Source organism: Quercus lobata, chromosome 8 (assembly GCF_001633185.2).
Source record: "Quercus lobata isolate SW786 chromosome 8, ValleyOak3.0 Primary Assembly, whole genome shotgun sequence".
In the NCBI taxonomy this organism is placed as follows: Eukaryota; Viridiplantae; Streptophyta; class Magnoliopsida; order Fagales; family Fagaceae; genus Quercus; species Quercus lobata.
In genome coordinates, this window is record NC_044911.1 from 38904796 (window position 1) to 38929605 (window position 24810).

Consider the following 24810-nt stretch of genomic DNA (forward strand, 5'->3'; position numbering starts at 1 on the left):
CTAATGAATAAAGTTTTCAGTTATAATCAATTCAGTGCAAAGCTCTACCCAAAAAAAAAAAAAAAATCTAGTGCAAATAAGTATCTTGTTAGGGTGAAATGAACTGGCAAATTTTCCCTGAATCATTATGGCAATATCATGCCCCATACTTGAACCTTACCAATAGGTCTAAGACTTTTTCAGTTTGAGATATGCACTCAATGCTGACAGTGAAGGGTAAAAAAAAACCTTTAATACAGAGAACTCCCTGATTAAAAGAAGTGGGACCTGTGATACATACTCAGAGGCCATAAATTAAGTCTTGATGGTCTGAAGGCCAGAATATTAATTAAATGCAGCTATAAACCATTGGCGACATCAAATTTTTTGGATCAGAACTTGCATAATCACTGTAGATAGCTATACATGTTACATGTCATGATGTGCATGCATATCTTTATACTTTACTTTAACTGTTTTTTTTTATTTTATTTTATAAGTAAGATAGATATATATATATATATATATATGTATATATTCAAAAATTTCTAAACAACTTATGTTATGTTAAATTAATTTGATGTTTTCTCGTTCTTTTTTTTCGTAGGGAATTACGAGCGACCATCTTCATCTTGGCTGGAATACTTGACACCTACTTAAATGTCTTGGTATCTTTACTATCTTATTGTTGTACATTATCTTTACTGTTGTTGAGTTTACAATTTTTTCTAGTTTATAAACAATTTGTAAAAATAAATAATCATAAATTCAATGGTGTCAAATTTGACTACATCAGTTTTACTGTATGAGTGGTCAATTAATATTGGTAGGACTCTGTTCCTTTTGTAGATTTTATAGATGTCGTTAGTCTTACAATGTAATTTTTTAGTGGAATCTTGTCTATTTCATCTGTACTTGAAGGTCTTCTCTCTCTAATAAAATTTCTTACAAGAAAATTTACTTTTTGCTTGTGACTCTGTGAGGATCGTTCACTTTCATTTGCATCTGTTCCATTTTAATCCATTGTTTAGTTATGAAAATACATACTGCTTAATGCTTTTAGTTTTCATGCTTATTGCTGACTGCTTTTCTTGAATTGCAGGCTTTAGGGCTTTTATTTCTTCTGTTTTCCAGTTGGTTAGCCTATGTCATGTTTGAAGATACCCAACAAGGGAAAATAGTATTTACTTCGTATGGCACCACACTGTATCAGATGTTTATTTTGTTCACCACGTCCAACAATCCAGATGTTTGGATTCCAGCGTACAAGTAAGTAGGAGTGATTTAGATACCTTTTTCCTTTTATATTTTTGTAGTGTTGTTCAATTTCTGGCTTGCTATTACTGAACTGGAACATGCCCAATTGTTGCTGTTCTTTGTATGAAAGTAATGCATCATTTTGAAGCTGTTAATCCCTTCTTTGATATGTCATTTAAGCAAAAAAATGTTGTCCAATCTAATTGTACATGGGTCTTCCACGTGGCACACTCTGTTCGTGATGGCACAACTGGTTGATTTATTACTGCAGGATTTGTTAGGACATATGTGGAACATGTTAAGAACATATGTCATATAGAATTGACTAATCCTTTGACAAAACGCACTTTACTTATAATTTGGTAGATTTAGGATGTGTTTAATACTTCAAGGAACAAAAGTTCAAGTCCAAGTATTGAAGCTATGCAAATCTGTCCAAGAATCAAGTGAAGAAGTGTTGTTCATTAAAGCTTGACAGATGTATCTATCGAGATTTAATATTTGAAGCTCGACAGCTGTATCTATCAAGAATTACGAAATTCAGATTTCCAGATTTGTTTTTCACACATATCCAAGCTATTTGTGTAGTGTTTCTTTTTTCACAACCCTAGACATATATAAGGATTAGGGGGTAATTATACTAAACCCACCTGTGGTTTGGGCGAAAATCACTTTGCCTACCCGTGGTTTGAAAAGTATCACTTAACCTACTTGTGATATGTTCCATTTGTTTTCTGTAACCCATCTCTGTTAAAATCAGGGGTAAATAGGTATTTTTGCTTAAATTTTATGTCTCTCTTCCCCCAAAACAAAAAATAGCACAAAAATGCAAGAGAAACAAGATCAAAAAGTGGTATTGGTCTCTCTCTCAATTCACATAAATCTTGAACATGAAGAACACACCCAGAATTTTTTTTTTCACATTCCCATGTTCTCTCAAATTTTCTTAGCAACCATATAACTATAAAAGAAATCAAACTCTTCAATCTTAGTCTTAAACACCCACTTTGCTCAACTTTCAGTAAGTCTCTCATCTTTATAAGAACCTCAATAACATAAATCACAAAACCCATAATTTCTTCCTCCTTCCTAATCGAAAACAAATCAAAAGTTTCAACCTTTACACAGCAATATAAAGCTCAAACAGCACAAACTACAATACCCAATTTTTTTTTTCTCTTTTATTTTCTTGGAAACCAAACAAAGAGAGAAAATTGAATAATGGGTATGTGTTAAACCTCAAAAAAAAAAAAAAAAAAAAAAAAAAAAAAAGCTTACCAACATACAAGGATGATTTGGAGAAGAATTTAGAGAAGCTAGGTGTTTGATATGGCTATGGTGAGATTGAGATTGTGAACCCATAACCAAATTCTCTAAAACCCAAAACCTCTATCTTTCTTTTCTCTCTATTGTGAACCCATAACCAAATCCCCCAATAACCACTGGCCACCGTGATTTCTGCAAAAAAAAAAATAAAGCAAATCCAAATGCAAAAACCAACAAAACCCACAAATGGTGACACAAAACCACCAAATGGAGAGCCACAACCCATTAATGGCGAGAAAATTTGTAACCACTTATCAAGAGCCAGAACCACCGTGATGAGATGAAACCACCGGGCCGGGACAGGCCGAAAAAGAGATATAAAAACCATGAAGAACACGTTGATCTCACCACAGGTCTCTCTCTCGAAAAGTTTCTAAGTTTTGGGTGTTTTGATTCGCGTTATGTTGTGTTTTGGGGTTAAGAGGTGTTTTTGTAATGGCTGGGCTTGAGGTGTGGGTTACGAAGATTGACAGAAACATACCATAGGTGGGTTAAGTGATACTTTTTAAACCACGGGTAGGCACAGTGATTTTCGCCCTAACCATAGGTGGGTTATGTGTAATTACCCCTAAATATTATTTAAGGGACGTCAAAGGTGATGCAACTTAATAGTGATTATTTACTCAAATTGTGACCGAAGACAATTTGCCCTAGTTCATCTTTATCTGAAAGAAGTTGCTGCGTTTGTGCGCCAAGGGTTTTGTAACCAAGGAGCTCCTGGATCTTTATCGTGTGGATTGATTGAAGAACTTTGTAGCCAACATCTTTCTCAAGTTGGTGTGTTAGTCACGTACTTGGATTCGTACATCAATTGGTTAGTCACGTACTGGGTGCCGTGCATTGAAATGAGAGATTGTCACTACATTACAAGTCCAATTGTGTATTGGGGTAAGGGTTAATTGTAGGTTGGTATAAGGAACTAGGATTCCTTTACTTGTAATTGCTTGTTTTGATAATAGTGGATTTTCGGGAGTGGTGACCTTAAATTCACCCGGTAGGATTTTGTCTCGGTGGTTTTCTCCATTCGTAAACAAATCACCTGTGTTAAATTTAATTTCTGCTATATTTAGTTATTTGGTGATTTGTTTGTTCTACCACGTGTATTGCATGTTAAATTGACTTAATTAATTCATTTGCCTAATTAATTGGTTAATTTACCTAAGGGGTCAATACATTCTTAGCCTATCAGGATCTTTCGCTATCAATAGTTGCCAGAATAGTTGACAGAGTATCAAATCTTTAGTATTGTCATCAATTCGTAAAATAATGACATTCCTAAATAATAAAGGGAAAAAACCTGTAAACTAAGCTGGAAACTGAACCAAACAGGAATCACAGTGTTAGAATAAGAATCATGGCCGCAGTTACAACCCATTCCAACAACTCTGGACCTAGTTTATAACCCTCAAGGAAACATAAGCTAAGATCCTTAGACACAATTACAAACTAGGAAATTCTAAAGATGGCCGTGTGTTGAATGTAAACCAACTTTCTGAATTTTTTTGGTCTTTGAACTTGGATTTTCCTGAATTTGTTGCTGCCTGTGTCATGTATTTTCCTTTTATCTGAATTCATGTGTGTATTTTCTTTAAGAATTTTCATTCGTTGTACTAATTAAATGTTGAGCATTTTCCAATTGAAGAAACTTACGCAGCCTTAGTACTACATGATTGTTTATCTTTTCATTTATTATGTTCTTTATGTGATTATCATTTGAGAATTAAATGATGTGCCTAGGCATCAACATGAATATTATGGTATAGAATCTAAAAAGCAACATAAGAGAAACCCATTAAGCTGCCAAAAGGTTATATTTTAGGATACCACTGGCAGTTTTTCCTTGAAGAATTTAGTCTTGTAAAGTTATCTAATCTTGAACTGGTTCGAATCTTGTAGGTGTTTATGGTTTTTTATTACTAATGTTACTGTAGTGGTTATCTTGAGGTTGTTCCACTAGTACGAAATTGAGTGATTTGGTAGGGAATCGTATTTTTAATATAGAATTCCAAATATTGGAGTGCTGAAACAAAATCAGAATATGACACTTGTTATGTGTAATATATATATTTTATATTTTATTTTTTGATAGGTAAATTGTTATGAGTAATATTGTTTAAGTTGGATTGGTGATTGAGTCATCTTCTATTGTGGAGTTAACCCTATAAATGATACATGTGTATTAGGGTTTATTAATTTTTAACCCGAAGCTTGACATCTTGGTTTTCATGGTATTACCCACAATCAACCATTGCCGACTACATGGTATCAGAGAAACTATGTAAATTGTAATAACTTCTCTCTTTTTTGGGGTCTTAGAATAAAATTTCCATCTTGAAGGTCAAATCTCCTTATGGATTGCATTTACTAATTTTTACATTAAGCTTTATTTGTTCTTGTAATAAAGGGTGTTTTAAAGTCCTACTCCTTGGAAAGCTATTTCCATATTGTTTGTAGGGTTTCTAGCAGGAAGGAAATAGCTGGACTTTTGAGAGTATCTAGCTATCTCAATATAAGCTCCCCGTCCCTGGTATAAACTTAAAATTTGTTTGATTGGCTGTTTGCCTTATGCAGTATCCTTTTTCTGCTTTTTTGGACTTTTTTAATTTAGGATTATACCCTTCTTAGGGGAAATTCCGTATACTTGCCTTGCACTGAAATTGTTTGTCCATTTTATGCCGTTTATAGTTTCATAATTCATTAAATATGACCAGGAGTAGAATGACTAGTACATATTTAAGATGAGAAAAGTCAGCAGTAGGGGTGGTCAGTGTAGGTCAACAACCTGGAGGGTATCAGAATTTGTTTCAAAACCTTGAGGGAAGTCCTGTCTTATTATGGTAAAATGTGCCATTGTTACTCTTCAAAACATCAGAAGGCATTCTGTAATTTGCCCACCCTTTTGCCCTTTTAAAAGCACTTATAGTTCCCTAGCATTTCCTGAAGTTTTATTATTGCTTTTACTTATTCGGTTTCCACATTTATGTAATTTCCTGGGGACTTGTTGGAACCATGTCACATCTCCATGGTATTTCTCTATTTTGAAGTCTTGAAATTTCTGTTGATGACATATAAACCTTGATCTAATGTATCATCAATTTATATTGTCTTGAAGGGCTTCGCGTTGGTTTTGTCTGTTTTTTGTTCTTTACGTCCTATTGGGGGTTTACTTCATCACCAACTTGATTCTTGCTGTTGTATATGACAGCTTTAAAGATCAGGTATGGTTTATTTCATCTTCTTAAGCTGCCTCTAAGCATGGACAATAAGACACAGCTATTGTATCTGTGTTCATCTATTCATTTCAGCTGCTGGTAAATTTTTTACTACTTAATGTTCAAGAAACAGCTATGTTTAGTTTCTTCTTGTTTCCTCAAGAAAGGATACAAATGCATACATTCACATCTCTTATTTGTTGTAGTTTGCAAAACAAGTTTCTGTGATGGACTCTACAAGGAGACAAATCCTGGAGAAAGCTTTTAATCTCATAGATAAAGATGTAAGAATGGTTGTCTCTATAGGCTAAATCTTCTCTAAGCATGCTTCGGCAACAAGCTTTTCCAATTTTCTTGATCTACTTCTTTTGAATGATATGTCTTGCTTATGTCTTTGATTAAAATTTTCATCTTTGTACTTTGTTTTTGACTTTGAGACAATCCTATTTAGATGGTATTCTTTATATCTTTTTGATAAGTAGTACTCTTTAAATCTTAAAAGGAATTTTTGCTTCTAGACTCGAGGGAGATACATTCTTACTTAAATACAAAAGAAAATAATGTTCGTCTTATGTCTTCTTTGAAATAACATCACTGGAATCATAATGTTCAAGGGCTTGGATTATATGTAATTTATATAATGTTAAGGAGTGTTGTGGAAAACAATTAGCTGCTATCAGGAAGCAAACCAACAATTTAATTTGAGCTCATGGATGGTCAGACACATTAACACTAACGCCCTTCTTTGCATGAATTACTGCCTGACTGTAGTGAAGGAGTGAGCAGGCCTTGCACATGTAGAACAAAAGTAATTAATCACAGGTGGAGATTAAGTGTTTCCAATCTATCAGTTTGATTACTAGGGTTTATAAGATCCTTGCTTGAATAGGTTGAAAATGGCCCTGGACAAGAGGGTGTTAGAACCCCAAAATGCCATTGTAAGAGGAAGACAGATTTTGGACTCTCTATTGCTTACCAATGAATATTTAGATAGTCACATAAGGTAAAGCACACCAGGGGTTTTGTCCATGATAGATTTGGAGAAAGCCTATCTATCAAAAAAAAAAAAAAAGATTTGGAGAAAGCCTACAGACATGTGCATTGGAATTTCCTCTTGTATATGCTTCAGCGACGTGAGTTTGATTCTAGGTGGAGGAAGTGGATTTTTCCACGATTTGTTTTTCAATGCTTGTGAATGGAATCTCAATTGGCTTTGTTCAAAGCTCACAGGCTGAGACAAGGAGTGCCTTTATTCCTTTTTTTGTTTATCATTGTGATGGAGGTGCTTAGGACGTTGTTGGAGAGAGCAGGGGGAAGCAACTACTTATTAGGGTTTTCAGTTGGTGACCTTTTTGCTAATCAATTAATGATCTCACATCTTCTGTTTCCGGATGATACTTTGATCTTTTTTAGGGCTCATTCAGAGCAATTGTGGCAATTGAAAGCAATTTTTGTGTAGTTTCAAGTTATATCTAAATTGAAGATAAATTTGGGGAAATTGGAATTGGTTCCAGTTGGAGATGTGTCAGATATTGAAGCTTTGACCAGTATTTTGAGATGCAAGGTAGCTTAAATTCCCATAACATATTTGGGTCTTCCTTAGGTTCCCCTTTCAAAGAAAAATTTGTGGAATAGCGTAATGGAGAGGTGTTTGGCTGGTTGGAAAAGAATGTAACTTTTTAAGGGTGGCTGACTTACTTTGATAAAGGGCACTTTATCCAACCTTCCTACTCTAAATCCTGTACGGATATGGTATATTCTGGATTATGGAGACGAGATGGAGTGGATGAGCTAATGCTAGAATCCTTTCACCGGAGGTTTTTTGATATTAGATCCTATAAGGTGTTATACTTTTCTTCTTTGTCTGATTTACATGATAGTTGTACTTTTCATGCATCTTTTTGATTGACTTTTTGCTGTGTCCGTAGTACACCGTCTATGTATGTGGGTTCATTGTACTCTTTCATTTTATTTTCAATGAAGTATTATTACTTATCAAAAAAGAAAAAGAAAATAATTGTGAGTGGGGAAGTTTGGATGACAGGTCCTTCTTGCCTAATGTGGTATATTTGGATGACAAGTCCCTTTTTTTTTTTTTTTTAATATTTTAAATGCTCTGTTTCTTCTTGTTTTTCTGCCATTCTTTTGTATACATCCCTGTAATAGGATAGTGCTTTTTTAATGAATTTCTATTACTTATATATATATATATATATATATATTTATAAATAAAATTTTTTGAAGAAATTTTATTTGAGCCCCCAATAGCCTTGTGTTATCCTTGGTGCTTATAGAAGTACCTCAATATTTGAGGTTAGGAGTTCAAAGTTCAAAGCACCCTGTGCTTCACTGGTATAACATTTAGATTTAAGGATAAGGTAACTCTTTCTGTCATGTGCAATGACAAATAATGAATGCCCTGGTATAGAGTGAGTTTCAAAATTGAAGGGAGCAAAAGGGCAAGAGGAAGGCCCAAGAGGAGATGGATAGATTCAAGGGGCCGTGCTAAAATACAATTTCCAAGAATGTGATAGAGGATGTGGCTCTAGTTAGAGCTGATGATTACCTCCGTAGTCTTTTTAGGTGAGTTGAGTTGAATGTAAGATCCTAAATGCTTATGAAAGCTAAATGAATGGTACAGAGTGCCCAGTCACTTGATGATGAAACTTTGGGATAGTGTTTCAGAAAACTTAGTTAAAATAGAAGGAAGAAAAAATTGGTGAGATTTCATGCCTTGGAACTGGATATTCTATTGACATTGTTTATCTAACAAGTTTGTGTATTGTATAAAAGACAATTGATAACACCTGTTGAATCCATTGACGTATCAATAGATATTAACATGATGGTGTTCTCTGAATTTATAGTATGTATGAGTTCATATTTATATCGAATGAATTATAACACCACCCCCCCCCCCCCCCCCGTTTTTATTTATTTTTCAAAATACAGCCCTTGTGCTGTCATCCTTGTTTTATGGCATCATGACTTCTTTTTTTATTATAATGATTTTGGTTAGTTTCTTTTACATTTAAATATAGTTGCATTTGTTATTGTTGACATACATATTTATTTATTTTTTGGCCCCTTTTTTGTGCTTTAACAGAATCATGGATTTCTTGATAAAGAGCAATGCATTAAACTGTTTGAGGAACTGAATAACTACAGGTATTAATGGCACCACTATCTTTAACATGCTTTCATAGTTATTTTCTTTTATCGTACATTGTTGAATGTTTTTTGAAATTCTGTTGGTTAATAGGAAGAAATGGAAGGCTCTTGTGTCACTGAACGTGGCCCTAAGCAAAATAGCCTCCTCTCTTAAATAAATAAATAAAAAAGTTTCAGGATACAATGACACCCTAAAAAGCATTGGGCAATGGAATTTTATACAGTCGTCTGGTTTTGACTTTTTGATTATATTTTTCCACTTTGTGTTGTATCTCTTCTGCTCGGAACTTCTTTCTTTCATCTTCTACTAGAGGGATGTGTGAACAGTGCATGCTAGTAGAAAGTAGATAACCCAAAAAGTCTGGCTGTGGGCAGGAAAATATATAGTATGTTAATTCAATGGTTTTTTAAAGTTCTGCAGGTAGGAACAATAAGTTCTTTGGAATCTACTATATTGTCCTTGGTAAGTTGCAAGAGAAAGGACAATAGGGTCATACTGGGGCATAGGAAGAATCTCGCATGATTGTGTAGATTTTCCAGTCTACAGTTTTTCAAATTAAATTGATAGGTTGTGGTTTTTTTATTGAGGGAAATGATCTTGAAAAATATTACTAACTCAAGAAGAGACTTTTCTGATTTTCCATAAATGAACTTGTAGGTGAACACAACTCATGCACACACATGGGATTGAATTTGTGATTCCACTCTCCACCCTTAGGGGAAGGAGATGCCATTTGAGATCTTTTATGAGTTGCTTTTTAGTGTTTTAATGGTGGGGGTGGGGGGTGGAACACAAGTTCATACACTTGTAGTTCAAAGTAACTTATCCAGGAGTGGGAAGTGCTCAGTTGTTGTTATTTTGAGAAACTCTCATCCAAATTCTTGTGCATATTGAGATTGGAGATTCTTGTGCAATTGTGCCTTTCTAACTACTCTTAGTTATCCAATTACAATTTCCTGATTCCTCTGAAAAGACGAAATTGAAATTAATGTCCTTGTCAATTTATATGATTGGTATTATCATTACCTTCATTATGTGTGTATTGCTGATTTTGAAAGTAAAAATGCACAAGGAAAATTGTGGTCAAAGCTTTAATTGTTTTCTTCAATCTTTATTCTACATCTACCTGTTCTCTCATCTAACATAGATCCAAAACCCTTATCAAAACTCTTAAATAAATAATATCTGAACAGCCTCTTGACCTTTTGTTGTCCCATTATGGAACTATTTTTTTAAGCCACTTAAAGTGTAAGGATAGTTTATGTTTGAACCATTTATTGAATCGTTTTTTGAACCTTTTATTCTAATAAATGAAGTTTAACCATAAAAATGGGACAGACAATGATATACCACCCTAGAATTGAGAAAGGATCTAGGAGGCAGCCTGAAGGCAAGACATCCCACAACCACTAGCTGTTGCTTTTTAGCCTTGACATCCCTATGAGCAGAAAGGGAGCTTCAAGAAGCTCCAGTGAACTACTCATCAGGAATCCTATTATAGAGAAAATTGAGAGGAAACTTTCTGGTTGGAAACATTTATATTTGTTGAAGGGTCATAGACTGACTTTGTTAAAAAGTACTTTTTCGAGCTTTCTGACCTATTATCTATCCTTGTTCACTGTTCCTAAATTTGTGGCTGATAGAATAGAGAGGATTTAGAGGGATTTCTTACGGGGGGCGTCAGAGGAAGAATTCAAACACCCATTAGTGGCTTGGAGCAAGATTTACTCTCCTATTGAGTTTAGGGATTCAGAGGATTGGGGTTTTTAATAAAGCGTTACTAGGAAAATGGTTATGGTGCGCAAATGAAGTCAAACATTTGTTGTGTCAGGAAATTGCATCCAAATATGGTTAAAGACAGAGGGGGTTGGTTTACTAGAGTTGATATAGAGACTGATGGTTGTGGGTTGTGGAGGAGTATTAGAGCAGGTGGGGAAGGCTTCTTCACACCTGCGGTTTATGAGGTGGGAGATGGCAATCATATTTGGTTTTGGTTTTGGTACGATCCTTGGGGAGTGGGCACTTCCTCCAAAAGATCTTTAGCCTGATCTGTTTGTGTGCTCTGTTTCTATGGAGGCTTTGATTTGTGATGTGCTGATTTCTTCTCCAAACGGGTAGAGTAGTAGCCTAGAAAGCACGGTCATGGCAATTTGCTTGCCGTGCCCATGTTGTATGCGTACGGGACACGGCGTACACTTGGGACTCAGCTGCATGCGTCCTTCCCTTTTATTTATTTATTTATTATTATTATTATTATTATTATTATTTTTAAATCGGACACGACCTGACACTTCCAAGACATGGCAAAGACACTGCTGGGACACACCTCATGCAAAAAATAAAAAATACTAAGAGTTTGTTCGGAAACAGCTTATTTAGCTAAAAGCTTGAAACTAAAAACTTTTTGTTTAAAATATTGTAAATAAAGCTAAAAGGTAGCTAAAATAGTATAGTGGGACTCATGAATAGTACCAAAAAGTGCAATGTCAAACGCAACGTCAAACGCAACCTAACTAACCCAAATCTTCTTCATTTGGTGATTTCCCCTTTTGCCCTTTAGTTTTGTCTGTGTGTGCATAGCTTAATGATTTCCCCCTTTTTCCCTTTTATTTTGTACGCGTGTGCTTAGGTTAGTCCCACTTCTTTTTAAAATTTTATTTTATGAGTTTTAACTTTTTATTATTCTTTTTTCATTATTTAGGTAGACAATAGATATATGTATATATACATTGGCTAGGCTTTAATATACTTACAATAGATTTTTTAACAATTATTTAAAAACAAATAATATTTTTGTTATAAAACTAATTTTGTAAACTTTTAAATTATATACATATATATAATTAATTATATACGTATCCTTGCCACACCCATATCCTAATTTTTTAAAAATTGCCATGTTGTCGTACTGCGTACCCATATCCGTGCAAGTGCATCCTTGGTAGTAGTTAGAGTTTACAGTTTTATAGAGCTTTTCACTATTGGGAATTGGAGGATGCGTTTTCCTTTTTTCAGCTTCTTTATTCTAAGTTTCCTAGGGGGGAAGAAGATGATAGGTTGATTTGGAGTTTGACTAGTAGTGGTTATTTTTATCTACGTTCCTATTATAACTATATTTTTGGCTGCCTTGCTGCTTCTTTCCCATGGAAGAGCATTTGGAGTGTAAAGGGCCCTAAAAGGGTGTTGTTCTTTTTTATGGGCAGCAGCTCCATATTCGTACAATCGATAACCTTGTTAAGAGGGGACTTCCCCTGGTTAATTGGTGCTGCATGTGTTGACTATCGGTGCTGTGGGGAAATTGTGGAGCATCTTTTGCTTCATTATGAGTTTTCTCATGCGTTGTGGAGTGAAGTTTTCCTAATGTTTGGGATTCAGTGGGTGATGCAAGAAAAGGTAGCATCTTTTCTGCTTAGGTGGCAGAATTGGTCGGGGAAGCATTCCTCAAATGTTTGGAATTTGGTACTAGCATGTTTGATGTGGTTAGTTTGATGGGAGAGTAACAGCCCCACTTTTGAGGTTGCTATGAGCTCTATAGATCATTTGTAGTCCTTGCTAATCCGGATTTTGTTTGATTGGTCTTGGGTTTGGAGTTTTACGCATTGTTCTGCCATTTTTGATTTCCAATATTTTGCTATAATTTCTATTTGATTTGCTTGTAATTGTTTTAAACACCATGTTCATCATCGTGAACACAAAGTGCCTTTTCTTTTTCTCTTTTTTGATAAGTAATGTACGAAATTTTATTAAAAAAACCAAGTACACTGGAAGTGTACTAGAGTGGCACAAATTAAGAGCCTAGATTACAACGACCTATAAGGTCGGAGAGAGAAAAACAAGTATAAAAAGGCAAAACTACACTCCAGTCAAGGAGAGTACGGAAAAAGAGAGATTTAATGTCAAGAATAGACTGTTTACAATCCTTAAAGCATCTAGCATTCCGCTCCCACCATAAGCACCAAAACAAGCAATGTGACTCAGACCTCCTTAAATCTATATTTCGTTGCCTACCAAACTTGCCCTGCCAAGAAGCTAGCAACTCACTAACTTTATATGGCATAACCCAATGAATACCAAACAAACAAAAAAACCATGAACCACAATTCATAAGCTATAGGACAATGAAGGAGAATGCGATCCATTGATTCCCCTCACCTTTTACACATAAAACACCACTCTATCACAGCAATATGCCTCTTCCAAAAATTATCTGTAGTTAAGATCTTACCTAAGGCAGCAGTCCAAGAAAAGTACGCTACTCTAGGAGGAACCTTCGATTTCCACACCATTTTCCAAGGGAAATCAATAACAAAAGAAGGAGATAATGAGTGATAGAAATCTCGAACCTCAAAACCTCTACTTAATGCTGGCTTCCAGTAAAGTCTGTCAACACAAGCACCCTGCACATTTATCGAATAAAGCACATCCCAAAACAAATAGACCAATGCTTCCTCCCAATCCTGTGGAAGACGATGAAACCGAGCGTCCCAATGCAGCTGCCCATTAGAGAACTGCATAACCTCCGACACTAAAGACTCCTTATTCCGACTAATACTATACAATTCTGGAAATGCTACCTTAAGGGTGTGTTTGTTTAGAGGTGAAACAGGGTGGATGAAAAATTTTGGAGGAAAGATAGGAGGGAAAACTTTTTTGGATTGTGTTTGGTTAGGTGGGGAGGAAGGAAAATAAATGGTGGGGCCCAGGTATTTTCTCCCCAAGCCCACCAAAATATTCTCTCCAAAATGGAGAGAAAACTGAGTGAGGATGAATTTTTTCTTGATTGACAAAAATGCCCATGTGCATTTTCAAGTTGCCTTTATTTTTTTTTTTCTTCTTAGTAACGTTGCCTTTGGCTTATATATATATTGGGCAACGTTGCCTCTTTTTTTTTTTTTTTTTTTTTTTTTTTTTTTTTTTTTTTTTTTTTTGATTTTCTAGGGCTTGGGCGTGATAGATGTTTTTTTTTTTTTTTACTGGGCGTGATTTTTTTTTTTTGGGACATGATCTTTTTTTTTTATAATAAATTTGGGTGATTGCTCTTTTTTTGTAGTTATTTGTCGCTTTTTTGTTTTAATTGGGCACAATTCTTTAACAAGGGTATATGGGTAAATTTATTCAAACCCATTTTTTTTATTTTTTCACTTTTTCACTCCCAACCAAACAAATAAGAGATAAAATAAAATATTTTTTATCCTCTCACTTTTCTATCCTCTCACCATTTTCTGTCCTTTCATTTTTCCACTCCTCCAACCAAACAGACTTTAAGAGAACAATCCCTGCACCATTCATCTTCCCAAAACTTTACTTTAGTACCATCACCCACATCAAACTGAAGGAATTTAGAAAAGTCCAGCTAGCCACTTCTAATGGATTTCCACAAACTAACACCATAAGTCCCTGTCACCAGTTTGGTGCACCATCCACCCCCTCCATCCCCATATTTTGCCACAATAACCTTCCTCCAAAGGATATCTCTCTCCGTTCCATATCTCCATAATCATTTGCCTAACAAAGCAGAATTAAATCGTCTCAGCCATCGAATCCCTAAACCTCCATTCTGTATCGGCATACAAACCTTAGCCCGTTCCACCAAAGAAATCTTAGGAGCATCAATACCACTCCGAAGAAAGTCTCTTTGTAGTTTCTCCATATGATTAGCCACCTTTACTGGAATAGGAAAGAGAGAAAGGAAATAAGTAGGTAAGCTGGATAGAGTACTCTTAATAAGAGTTACTTTGCCCCCTTTAGATAAATACATTCTCTTCGATCTAGCTAGATGCCTCTCCATCTTTTCCAAAATAGGGTTCCAAATTGTCTCCTCTTTATGTGTAGCACCCAATGGAAGGCCCAAGTATTTCAAGGAAGAGAAGTCTGCCTACAGCTCAAAATCTCCACTAAATCCTCCATATTAGGCATGATACCAATCGGTACCAATTCTGACTTGAACAAATTAATTTTTTGCCCTGAGACCACTTCAAATCTAGCAAGAATCCCATGCAAAGCAGCTAAATAATGTGAATCAGCATCATAAAAAATAAGTGTATCATCTACAAATAAAAGATGGGACATTGTAAGCAATGTACCAGCTGCATTACCTACTAAGAAACCCGAAAACTGTTCCAAAATAGCAGCTGTATCTAACATACGACTCAAAGCCTCTATGACAATATCAAAAAGGAGTGGAGATAGTGGGTCCCCTTGACAAACACCCCTAGTGCTTCCAAAGATATCAACTGGGGTATCATTTAGCAGAATAGAAAATTTGACAATTGATATACACCACAAAATCCACCTTCTCCATTTTTCTGAGAAGCCACACCGCCTAAGTAAGTACATAAGAAAATTCCAATTCACATAATCATAGGCTTTCTCAATATCCAACTTGCAAATACCCCCAGTGCCCCTGACTTCAACCTACTGTCTATACATTTAAAAGCAATTAAAACATAATCCAAAATCTGCCTACCTTTAACAAAGGCGTTCTGTGAATTTGAAATAAGACTATGCGCCACCCTATGCAAACAATTATCTAAATAAGAACTACTCATCATTTTAATCCTTTTTTCAACACTGGATCTATGATCTAATAAAGAAACTATTAACCTGTGCATTTCAAAATTCAAATGTTGTTGCATTGGTTCTTTCCTCAAGAGATCAACTTTTTGTATAAAATCAAGGTTCTTGTATTTATCATAGGTTTCATTAATTGTGCTGCTAGCTTGTTGATGTGGAAAGCACAAACAAAGATTTATTTTAATTTAGTTTTAATTCTTATTGGAGTCAATTGAATTTTATTTTAGGCCCTAGTATCCAATTAGGTTTGTTAGTATTTTTATTTAGTCTAGGGTATTTTTGTAATAAGTCAATCGAGGTTACCTATGTTAGTTAGATTTTAGTAGTCTATATAACAAGGTATTGGAATCTTTTTGAGGAGGATTATTTTGATGAACAAAATTTCAGTTGAAATCATCCCAATGGTCTAGTGTCGACTCTAGCCAACCCTAAGTGCTGACTCCTAGAAGTTTTCTCATGCTAGGTGCTGATTACTAGAAAGTCTAGGTGCTGACTCATAGTTTCTCTATCTTTATGTTTCTAGTTATTTACTTTTGTTGTTGCATCGTTCTGATTTGTGCCACGTCACTTGTGATGTTGATTTTGTGAATCTTGAAGGATGTCTTATATATATTTTTTGTAGGACTTTGCCAGAAATATCAAGAGAAGAATTTGAGTTGATATTTGATGAGCTGGATGATAGTCATGATTTCAAGGTATGTCCATTTACTTAAGCTCTTGGTTAGACTAAACTAAATTCTAGCGATATTTATTTTTATTTTTTATTAGTGTTCAAAACTTTTCTTTGTCATCTGTTTGAACAATCCATCATTGGTGTAAAAATTTTACATTTAGTCATTTTGCTAAATTTTTAATCATTTTTGTTTTTAGTGTCATGGATATGTTTGCTAGCAAATGTATACAGCACCGACTAATGCACATAAGACTTCGATATTTAGTTTGTAATGTTCATGAATATAAGGAAGAATACACTTTGGTTGTAGAGTGCTTCTTGTATTTCATAACAAGCAGATTTTGTTTCCTTTTTAGGCAAGATAACATCCTTGCCTCCCATATCTAGAAATACATATAAGGCATTTGGTTTGGGTCATCTTTCAAGATTCCTTATTGGAATGCAAATAGCTCAAGGGAATTTGGATCCCCATAAAACCCCACTTCTATTGGAATATGGATTTACTTGAAAAAAATGTGGGTATTCACATTCCCAAGACTAGGATCGTTATCTTTTTTATTTTATTTTTTTATTTTTTTATAAATTTTACAAAAGTGACAATGATACCCCATTTAATACTCTCTTACTATCCAAAGTATAACTTTTTCATCTTACACATTCGCCCTCCTATCTTTTCATTCTTTGTCTGATTTGTTGCTCTACCACTCTCTCTCTTTGCTTGGACACGATTGCTTGACCATTACCACTATGGTGAGTATTGCTCTTCCATGCCTAGGTTTTCTTTAATCCATTGCATTTTTTATGTTTTACATTTGTTATGATATCTCAATTTTGATAACCTTTTTGGGAAGTATGCATGGCCTAGACTTCAATTTTGAGAACTAGCTTCCATAACCCATTGTAGTCTTTCTTGCATTGTCTCCTTCTGGGACTAAGATATATTTTGCTCTAGTTTTTATTTTATTTATTTATTTTAGATCATTTTTATTTTATATAATATAATAGGGATAGACTGTGAGATTTACTTTTTTTGGTTTAATTTTGTATTCTGTTGTTTATACTATTGGTTCCTAGGCAATATTTTGCATCTAAATATTAATGCACCGCATGCTCAAAAACCTAAATGCTGGGGGGGCATATCCCACCCCACCCTCTTTCAGGAACTTTGTTTATTTTTAGTGCTTAGTAACCAGATCAAATTCTTTTATTAAAATTATTAGTTGCCTAGACATCCAAATAAGTAAAAAAAGGGTGATCCTTAAATATGATCTAGCCTTATTATAGAGTTTCATTATTGATTCTTGCCTAGACCCTAGACATCGGGAATCAACACTTTGCTATATGTTATTGATCTCTAGCCTTTACTGATTACTGATTAGTGGTGGGACCTAAATTTTTCTGTTTTGTAATAAGGATTAAAATGTGTAAGGACAAAGTTGGAGACAGAGATGTCACTTTCACTTGTCTGGTACTGGGGATGGAAGCTTGGAAGAAGGATGAAACTTGCCCTTGATTGTTAGAAGAGAATTATGATAAGGAAGAAAGAGAATTTTAATTATTATTATACCCTTGTATTAATTTTTTTGATATATGATGCAGATAAATTGGTGAAATTGCGAAGACCCTTTGTGTTCATCTCATTATTTGGCCTCCCCATAATAAATCCAAAAGGAATATTTAATTTTGAAGAATTATCCTTTTGTTTGAGTAAGGTAATTTGAGTCCTGTGTTAACGGAGATCAGATAGGATCCTGCTGTGATCCTCGATCTCTTCCTGAATTTTGGATCAATTGGATGATGCATAGTGGGGCTAGGTGAAACTTATTCATTCTTTTTTTCCCCTTCTACAAAACATGAAAACTGGTTATCTACTAATATTTCATCCTTTCTGTTTGCTTCATTCACTTTTCTTCCTTCCTAACATAGAGGCTTCAATAAAATAAAATTTTGACACCCTGATATTAAATTTTGATCTTCTAGTTGTGCTAGAAGGGTAAAGAACGTAGTGTGATAACTCAACTTGCTTCATCATTCACACAAGTCTACCATTTGCTTACCACTGCATGACTGTTTTTGCCTTTGCTTGGGATTCAGTGTTCTCACATCATTTATCTTTCAACAACGCCAATTCTAGAATGCAAATCATTACAAGTGGTAAACAGCTTATTTTTGGTCAACAGGATTACAAGTGGTGCAACCTAATAATTTGAAAGAACAATAAAATTTGGTTTTTCTTTTCCTTGTATTTTAAACTGTTTTTTACTAGAGATGGACATTGTAGAAGAAAAATGTTATTATTACTATCATTTATTGTATGTGTATTTCTCTGATTTGTTTGCTGAACTTCATCTTTTGACTTGTAGATCAACCTAAATGAATTTTATTACCTTTGCAATGCCATTGCTCTAAAATTCCCGAAGGAAGAGCGTGTAAGTCTGAAATGCCCTAGATCTAAAACATCAATAAGCTTCTTTTTGAGTGACAGAGCATTATATTGCATCTTTGATACTATGTATTTTGGTTGCAGGAATCTTGCTTTGAATATTTTCCATCAGTCTACAATTCACCCTGCTCTAAAAAGTTGATAGGCTTTGTGCGGAGTCCTATATTTGGATACATTATATCCTTCATTCTCATACTGAATCTGTTTGCTGTTATTGTGGAAACAACGGTATGACCTCTATTGTGATAGAATTGGTGCTTTTCATTTGCCACAATGGCTTGGTCAACATATAGGGTTCATCGCCTTGGATTTATTTGATATTTATGAATTAAAGTTCCGCTTTAATATTCTTGTTTGATGCCTTTAGTGGTATGATCTTATTGCTTATGAATAGACTTGCATTGACTCTTTAAGGATGTAATTTCTAGATGCTATTTGTTGTCAAAGTTCATCATTGTGGTGTAAAAATAATTTATTTTTCCATCACTGCATGTTTCAAATGAAATAGAATTCAAACGGTCATAGTTATTTTTCTGTGGTGTTTGTCATTTGGTTCTTGATTGGCTTTCCCAGCCCCCTTCCCCTATCTCATACCTGAGGGGACCCTTTTAATTATTCCATGCAAATGGAATTGAGAACATGTTCAACAGGCATCAGCTTTCGAGGATCTTTAACTGCCAAAATGAGAAAGAGGAATTTGCAATTTTTGGAGACAGATGCAACTATCAATTTTAATATGAGTGTTAACACGTCTATGTGAATTTATTATTTTTAGTATGTATATTATTCTTTGTTTTAGGGTTTTATACTGGCAGAATAACCGGAGATACTAAAGATACTGAGGATGATGATTGCTATGAGTAGTGTTTACATAGGGCACATTTGTTACACTAAATGGAGTTACAACAGTGATGATAATCTTTATTACTAGAAATAAAAGGTGTTGTAATGAAATAACTAAACATATTCATACATTTGATTGTAAGTTGTAACATTAGGAAATATCTTAGCTATTCAATGTTTCCTAAAAGGAATAATTTTTAAATTTGAGAGAGAGGTTATATTTTTATTATTTTTTTATTTTTGTAATTGTTATGTGTATATGGATAGTTTGTATATTTGTAAATATATTAATTTTAGAAATTATTATGACTTTTCTTTGTAATAAAACCATAACTAAACTATAGAATAAATAAACCATAGGAATAACTATTATATTACAGTGTCTATTACAGTCTACTAAACATACTCATAGTAAGGGGTAAATGTGTAATAATGTAGGTTGACAACAAGAAGTAAATGATGATGATGATAATAATAATAATAATAATAATAATAATAATAATAATAAAATTTGCAAGTTTCTTGGAAAAAATGTATTACATCCTCATAATTCTCCATATTCCTAGGATAGTGGGTGAATCTTTACTTGTTTCTACAAATTAATAAACAAGTTGTAAGCGTCATGACATCAAGTACTGATCATGCAATTTTCGGTTGAAGCGTCCTCTAAATTGTACTCCTTTTTTGGCCTAGATTGCAACGAGTTTGCAGCTTGAGTTGCTCATGAATACAGTGCTGGGTAATTCTTTTTCCCATATTTTGTCAGCTGTGGATGTGTCACTATTGAATAAGTAAATCCTAGACCCCAAAACAATCGAGTCTTAGAAGAGGAATGTGTTATGATCTTAATGTCCCACATGGATTAAGTATAAGCTTAACCATGTGTTTATAAGCTTTTGAGCACCCTCCCCTTGTAAGCCGGTTTTTAAGGATGAGTTCTACTCATGGGTTTGTAACATTTGGTATCAAAGCCAACCACCACTTCGAGTAATCGGACGTAGCTCATTGAGTATGGGATCAAATAAGTTGCGGTTTTGCGGTCGGATCTCGGAGGGGGTGACCTAGAGGCTAGATTAAAATTACTGATAGGTGAGTGGAGCCACCAAAAAGAGAAAAAGCTACCATTCGGTTAGTGTCACTAGAGTGAGCCGTTGTGGATGTTGGCTGCGGAGTGTGGTGATATGTTATGATTCTAATGTTTCACATGGATTAAGTATAAGCTTAACCATGTGTTTATAAGCTCTTGAGCACCCTCCCCTTGTAAGCCGGTTTTCAAGGGTGAGTTCTACCCATGAATTTGTAACAGAATGCTTTTACATGTTAACTAACAAAGACACCTAGTTAAGTTCTAATTGCACATATGATGTCAGAAACATTCTACCAGTCATTTTTGTCAATTGATTCTGGGTCAACATCCTGAATGATGTTAGTGGTCCAGATTTATTTACCTTAAGAACAGCCATTTCCACTACTCTTCACATGTCATCATTTTCAGTTAGGTTTTAGAATTAGAAAATTGATGATATGTCTACCATCCGATACCTGGTCTATTTGATTTCAAACGATAATACCGATGTCCATTCTTTAGGATGATGAAAGGCTCCAGCACACTTAATAAAGTGAGAGATGAGGCCATTAATAGGGATATTTTGGCATTAAAAGGAAAGTAATATTTCCCTCTAACATTCTTAGAAAGGAGTGAGGAAACCTTTCTAATCAATGTTGGGAGAGAGCCCATTAATATGAATCTTTTGGCATTAAATGAAAAGTAATATTTCCCTCATTCTCAGAAAATACTGAGGAAGCCTTTCTAATCAATGCTCCATTAACAGAGATACTCTTTGACCTTCTTGCAAGTCAAAACAAAAAATCTGACAAAACCAAGAATCAAATATTTAAATTCATTTCCTGAACACTTTGATACTCAATGGCACCCCAAACTATTAATAGAGTTGTTTTTGTAGTAGAGTTGTGCTTTTGGTTTCTTGATTACTGGATCTAGAACAATTAATTGGCAAGTGGCTCATGTATCTTTATCCTGACATGTATAAATCATGCTAATGTGGAATGCTTATTTTGTTGCAGCTTGATATAGAAAATGATTCTGCTCAAAAGGTGTGGCAAGAAGTAGAGTTTGTCTTTGGTAAGCGCTTGCTGAGGATCAACTTATCTTCATATGTACATGTGTGAATTATTGCTAAACTAACAATCTATAGTCTAAAGATGTTTATGGTGAGCTTCTGAGTTGATGCAAGTCTAGCATTCGCATATCTGTAGATTCAGAAAATTAAGTCAACATAGATTTTTCAGCTACTATTCATGGTTGGCTGCAAAAATTGTCCATTAAAGGATTTTCATTGTTACAATTAGCTTGTAGTGGATTAATATATTAAAATGGCAGTTAGTGACCTTGGTAGTTATGTCAGTGATGAGAGCTTGAAATGATCCATCATAACCATGTATATATTCAATGGTTGAGATGGTCAATTCTGTTCTAACCATCAGCATTGATGTTTGGAACCAATATTGATGGCCTTCCTGAATGTTGATACCTTTTCAAGCACAAGCCGGAAGCATAAGTGTATTATATTTGAACCAAGGCTATGCTTAGGGTCTTTTAGATCACATGTGAGGGAAAGTGCAACATATGAATGCTAGATGAGAAACACAATGAAGCATGACAAGCCAGAACTTTGGAACAATAAAATTAAAATAAAGGATAGGAACCTAGGAATCAGCTCCTAGGCTTGCTTGGAGTCAGCACCATGTGAGAAAAAAAAAACCACTAGGAGTCTACAACAGACAAAAAACGAAACGAAACTTTCATTCAACGAAATCACATCTCCTTCAAAGGAGTACAATAGTTTCCTTATATAGGATACTAAATCCTAATTCTAATTAGCATAGGAAACCCTACTTATTGAATGATAGAAATACACTAAGCTTTAAATAAAAATACTAATTGACCTAATTGAGTACTGGGGCCTAAATAAAATAAAATTTTTAATTAATGTCCAAAAAGAAATTAAACAAAAACAAAATAAATTGTTGCATATAGTTAAATAAAATATAAAATAGGAAAAATAAACAAATAGATAATTAGTCTATCTATATATAAGAGGAGATTATATGAAAAATCTAACCGATTCTTTCCTTTCCTTGGGTTTATGGTCATCCGCCGGGAGTTTCGGGTTTAATACCGATATTTTAGCAACAAATCTAATAAATCTAAGTGTAAATAAATTGTTGCTTGTGGTCCCCGCATCATCAACAACACACACACACGCACAGGCAAAGGAGCATTCTGAATAATAGCTAAACTTATTGATGGCAGTCTCTATTGCTGCTAGACTGACTTTTGGACTTATTGATGCATGCTTGCTTAACAGGAAATACTTGATAATCTTGGGTAATAGTCTTCGGTAGTGATGGCAAGTGAAAAAGTAACTACTATTTTTTACATGTTCTGACTTGGGCTAGAAGTCTGTTTTGGGCTAGAACTCTGTTTTATGCTTTGAGAGTTTTCAGTGTTGGTACTCCTTTAGAAATGTTGTACTGATTAACTTGCTCCTTATTACCTGTTTGGTCTCATTACTCCAAATTATGTGTGCTATATAGACTAATCTTATTTTCTGTTTCTGAAATTAATAGGTGGCTTTTTCTTCTTCTTTTTCTTATTTTGTCTTTTTATCCCACAGGATGGATATATGTGCTGGAAATGGCTTTAAAAATATATTCATTTGGATTTGAGAATTATTGGAGGGATGGTCAAAACCGCTTTGATTTTATGGTCACTTGGATAATAGGTAATCAGATTGGAAAATAACATCCCTTTGTAGTACTATTTATTTCAATTTCTTTACAAATCAGTCTTATAGGCATCATAACAATATTGCTAAATTTGATACATGGAATTGTCTATAGAAACAACTTTTTCTATTGCTAATTGGCCCTTTTGATTATTGTGTGGAATAAACATCATTTACTTCTTTGGTTTGTGTTATTCTCTGTTCCATTTATATCACTATTGATTGATGATTCTTATGTCTGCAGTTATCGGAGAAACCTTGACTTTTGTGGCCCCTCAAGGACTTACTTTCCTTTCCAATGGCGAATGGTAGGGAATGGTTTTCTTAAAAATATTTTTCTTCTTTACATGAGAGTTCGTCATTTTCCCTCACTGTATTTGTTCTAACGCTTTGCTATTGAGTTTTTACATAATATGAAAATCTTTGAAGAATATAAGTTTCTTAGTCTAGGCATGATGACAGTTTTTTGGATGATCTTTACATGACCTTCCCATTGACTTCGTCAAATTGCTCTCAATGTAGGATACTTCTTAATGATATTTACAAGTTTCTTATAGGAAAATACCAGTGATCATACCACAGACCTATGTTTCTTTTGATGTCCACAGAACATTAAGTTGATAAATTTGATACAGGAATTTTATGGTTTATAATAGCTTTTAAAGCACTTCCTTGTCTACAATTATTTCTCCTTTGTTAATGTTAACAGGATTCGCTACCTTCTCCTCACAAGAATGTTAAGATTGATAAGGCTGCTGATGTACATCAAGCGTTACCGTGCCTACATTGCCACTTTCATAACCCTTATACCAAGTTTGATGCCATACCTTGGAACCATATTTTGTGTCCTATGTATTTATTGCTCTCTTGGTGTACAGGTAAGTTTTTTTCTCCTGCCTGCTTTCAAAGAAAGTAATTGACTAATGTAAAGATGCTCTTCTTCTTCTTCACCAATCTGTGCTTCCCTATTATATTAAATGGAAGTGCATGAAAAATGTCTAACATGTACTTACACAATTTTTCTTCAGCATATGTTTGGAAATACTCAAGTTTCTGTTATGTGTCTTCACAGATTTAAAATTTAATATATAGTGTTGAGGGTCAATTTTATACCTAATTGATTTAGACCTAGTTTCGAAAGTTCCATCAGTAACATTTTGAAGGTTGACAATTCTAATCTATAGGTCCTTATTATTTGATATTTAGACATCTGATAGCTATATCCATGTGTAATATTGAATATTTCCCCATTTATGTTACTGTTAAAACATTCTCCAAAATTTTTTTCTTCTAATATTTAGATCTTTGGTGGGCTTGTCAATGCTGGAAATGCCAGTTTGGACGGTACTGATCTTTCAGATGATGAGTATCCTTTATTCATTAATAAACTCTTTTCTAAGGTTTCATTTTTTCCAGCCATGGCGTAACTATGATATCTTTCTGTTTTATGTTGTTAATAAAAGGCTATTATAGGAAAATTCTATTAGATATTTGTATTCAATTATTTTGTAAATTGTTTATTT

General features: G+C 34.3%; 1 protein-coding gene across 7 annotated transcripts in view; it reads left to right on the top strand.

The window, feature by feature from the left end:
- The window catches only part of LOC115955683 (two pore calcium channel protein 1-like), a 42068-nt gene that overhangs the window by 12465 nt on the left and 4793 nt on the right, over positions 1-24810 (top strand). For 4 of the 7 annotated variants that reach the window (XM_031073928.1, XM_031073927.1, XM_031073926.1 and 1 more), the window contains 13 exons: positions 587-647; positions 1082-1248; positions 5675-5780; positions 5981-6058; positions 8881-8942; positions 16142-16214; positions 18556-18621; positions 18720-18863; positions 21564-21621; positions 23177-23284; positions 23532-23595; positions 23997-24165; positions 24589-24653. In XM_031073928.1, coding sequence (XP_030929788.1) covers positions 587-647; positions 1082-1248; positions 5675-5780; positions 5981-6058; positions 8881-8942; positions 16142-16214; positions 18556-18621; positions 18720-18863; positions 21564-21621; positions 23177-23284; positions 23532-23595; positions 23997-24165; positions 24589-24653 — 1221 coding nt within the window. The remainder of the gene's footprint in view (positions 1-586; positions 648-1081; positions 1249-5674; positions 5781-5980; positions 6059-8880; positions 8943-16141; positions 16215-18555; positions 18622-18719; positions 18864-21563; positions 21622-23176; positions 23285-23531; positions 23596-23996; positions 24166-24588; positions 24654-24810) is intronic. The other 3 variants (XM_031073929.1, XM_031073931.1, XM_031073932.1) reach the window with 3 other exon arrangements.